Source organism: Stegostoma tigrinum, unplaced genomic scaffold (assembly GCF_030684315.1).
Source record: "Stegostoma tigrinum isolate sSteTig4 unplaced genomic scaffold, sSteTig4.hap1 scaffold_259, whole genome shotgun sequence".
NCBI classification, from domain to species: domain Eukaryota; kingdom Metazoa; phylum Chordata; class Chondrichthyes; order Orectolobiformes; family Stegostomatidae; genus Stegostoma; species Stegostoma tigrinum.
Window position 1 is genome coordinate 279802 of NW_026728191.1, and position 2300 is coordinate 282101.

The following is a 2300-nucleotide window of genomic DNA, read 5'->3' on the forward strand; positions in this document are numbered from 1 at the left end:
CACAGGGGCTGCTGTTCTCTATAATATACACAGGGACTGCCGTTCTCTATAATATACACAGGGACTGCTGTTCTCTATCATACACACAGGGACTGCTGCTCTCTATAATATAGACAGGGCCTGCTGCTCTCTATAATGTACAGAGGGGCTGCTGCTCTCTATAATATATACAGGGGCTGCCGTGGCGTGAAATAGAGACAGTGAATGTCATTCTGATTTCCCTTCTGTTGTGATATATACGTGACCCAGTCCTGGCCTGGTCTACCACCACCCCCGCACCCCCCCCCCCCCCTCCGTGACCTTCGGGGATTGCCTGAATGATCCGCGGCATTTCCTGTGTGTGTCAAAACCCTCAGACCGAACCCCAATCGCACTCTTCCACCCTCACCTCCCCCCACCGCAGCCCCACCACCGAGTCAGCTTGTGTCCTTATGCAATCTTCAAGGGGGAAGTAGAGTTTTGTTTTGCTCTCCCACCACTGCCTTCGGGAAGTGACCTTCTGTCGTCAACCTCCCCCCCCCAACCGCAACCCCGCTCCGTTGCACTGCCTATAAGTGGCAGAGCTTACAGGTCAGAGCACAGAGCGCACGGAGGAGGACAGGGGCAGGCAGTGGCAAGGACTTCAGCCGATACCGCTGCCGGAGGCGGTGACTTCTGTGTCCCTCGGGGAGGCTGGCGATGGATTTCGACAGCAACTTCACGAATATCTCCACCCTCTTCGACCCCAGCGAAGACCCCTTCTTCCCCAACGCCACCTGCCACCCGGATGTCCACGCCTACCGCTACTTCGGCGCCTCGCTGGGGATCCTGGTGACGCTGGTGGGCACCGTCGGCAACGTCCTGACCCTGCTGTCCTTCGCCGCCGAGCCACGCTTGCGGACCCGCTTCAACGCCCTGATCCTGAACCTGACGGCGTCGGATCTGCTGTACTGCGCCTTCCTCCAGCCCGTGACGTCCACCACCTTCATTCGCAACGGCTGGAGGTCCGGCCCCGGGGCCTGCCGCCTGACGGGCCTCCTCATCTTCGTGGCCAATGCCGTGTCCATCTTCAACCTGATCCTCATCGCCGGTAGCCGCTACGCCCTCATCGCCAACCCCCGGGCCTACGACCGCATCTTCCAGCAACGGACAATGCCGTTCTTTGTGGTCCTGCCCTGGGCCCTGGGCCTGGCACTCTTCGGCCCCCTCTGGCCCATCTACGTCTTCCTGCCCACGGTGTGCACCTGCAGCTTCCACCGGCAGCGGGGAAAGCCCTACACCACAGTGCTGATGTTCTTCATGTTTGTCGTGGGCCTGGGGTGCATTGGAGTCTTCTACTACCTCATTGACCGCAGGGTAAAAGCTGCCTCCCGCGCCCTGGAGCTGCACCGGCGTGGCAGGGGCGAGGCCGCTGGGAAGGGCAGGCCTCAGGCCTCGGCCGAGCTCTCCTCCTCCTGTCCTGGGCCCGACGGCCGCCAGGGCGAGGCCGGGGACGATAGGCCTCAGGCTCCCCCGGGCACGGGGGTCCCCGCGCCGGCCCCCCCGCCCTCCCCCCAGCCCCCAGGCCGCAAGGCCCGGACCAAGAGCGGGCCTCAGGCTCCGCCGTCGCTAGGCCCGGACAGCGGCTACGCCGACGAGGCCTCCAGGGCGACGGAAGGGACCAGCGTGGGGGATGAGGAGTCGTTCCCCGGCCCAGGCCGGGAGGCGGAGGCGGGCGGGGGAAAGAAGGGAGGGAAGGAGGCAGCCCGCCCCGGGCCCGGGTGCGCGGCCCGGGGCGGCAGCACAGAGTTCCACAAAGTGACTCGCATGTGTTTCGCCATGTTCCTGGTCTACATCATATGCTACATGCCTTTCTGCATCCTTCACGTCTTGGACTCCAAGAAACGATTCCCGGTCCTGCTCCACATGGTGGCCGGGAACTTCTCCTGGCTGAATAGCAGCATTAACCCCATCCTCTATGCTGTCATGAACCGGCAGTTCCGCGAGGCCTACCAGAAGGTGCTGCTCAAGGCCTTTGGGCTGTGCCGGAGGCACTAGGCCCCGAGGCTGGTCCTACTCTCCTCCCGCACCCACCCTCCCCATCCTACCCCCTCTCTTCCAGCTCCCCCCTGGGGTGGAGGGGAACTGGAGGGCGGGGTTGGGGTGGGAGGTGGGGTGGGGGTCCTTTTGTCCTCATCCTCGGGCCCACTGCGCGAGAGCATGGCCACCCCCCACAACTACCCTCGGGCCTAACTCCCCGAGGGGGCCTTTCCGCCCACCACCACCATGCACTCCCCCCCAACCAAGACTCTGCTCCCCACCCTCCTCCCCCGTCTCCACTT

The 2300-nt window shown here is 63.8% G+C and overlaps 1 protein-coding gene across 1 annotated transcript; it reads left to right on the forward strand.

Annotated features, from left to right (window-relative positions):
- The first annotated feature begins 569 nt into the window (after positions 1-569).
- On the forward strand, positions 570-2085 carry gpr84 (G protein-coupled receptor 84). Its single transcript, XM_048523578.2, has one exon. The coding sequence runs from the start codon at positions 679-681 to the stop codon at positions 2014-2016; it is 1338 nt and encodes a 445-aa protein (XP_048379535.1). The 5' UTR covers positions 570-678; the 3' UTR covers positions 2017-2085.
- The last annotated feature ends 215 nt before the right edge of the window (positions 2086-2300 follow it).

Coding starts and splice junctions, on each gene's coding strand:
- gpr84 (XM_048523578.2), top strand. CDS start 679: ATGGATTTCGACAGCAACTTCACGAATATCTCCACCCTCTTCGACCCC.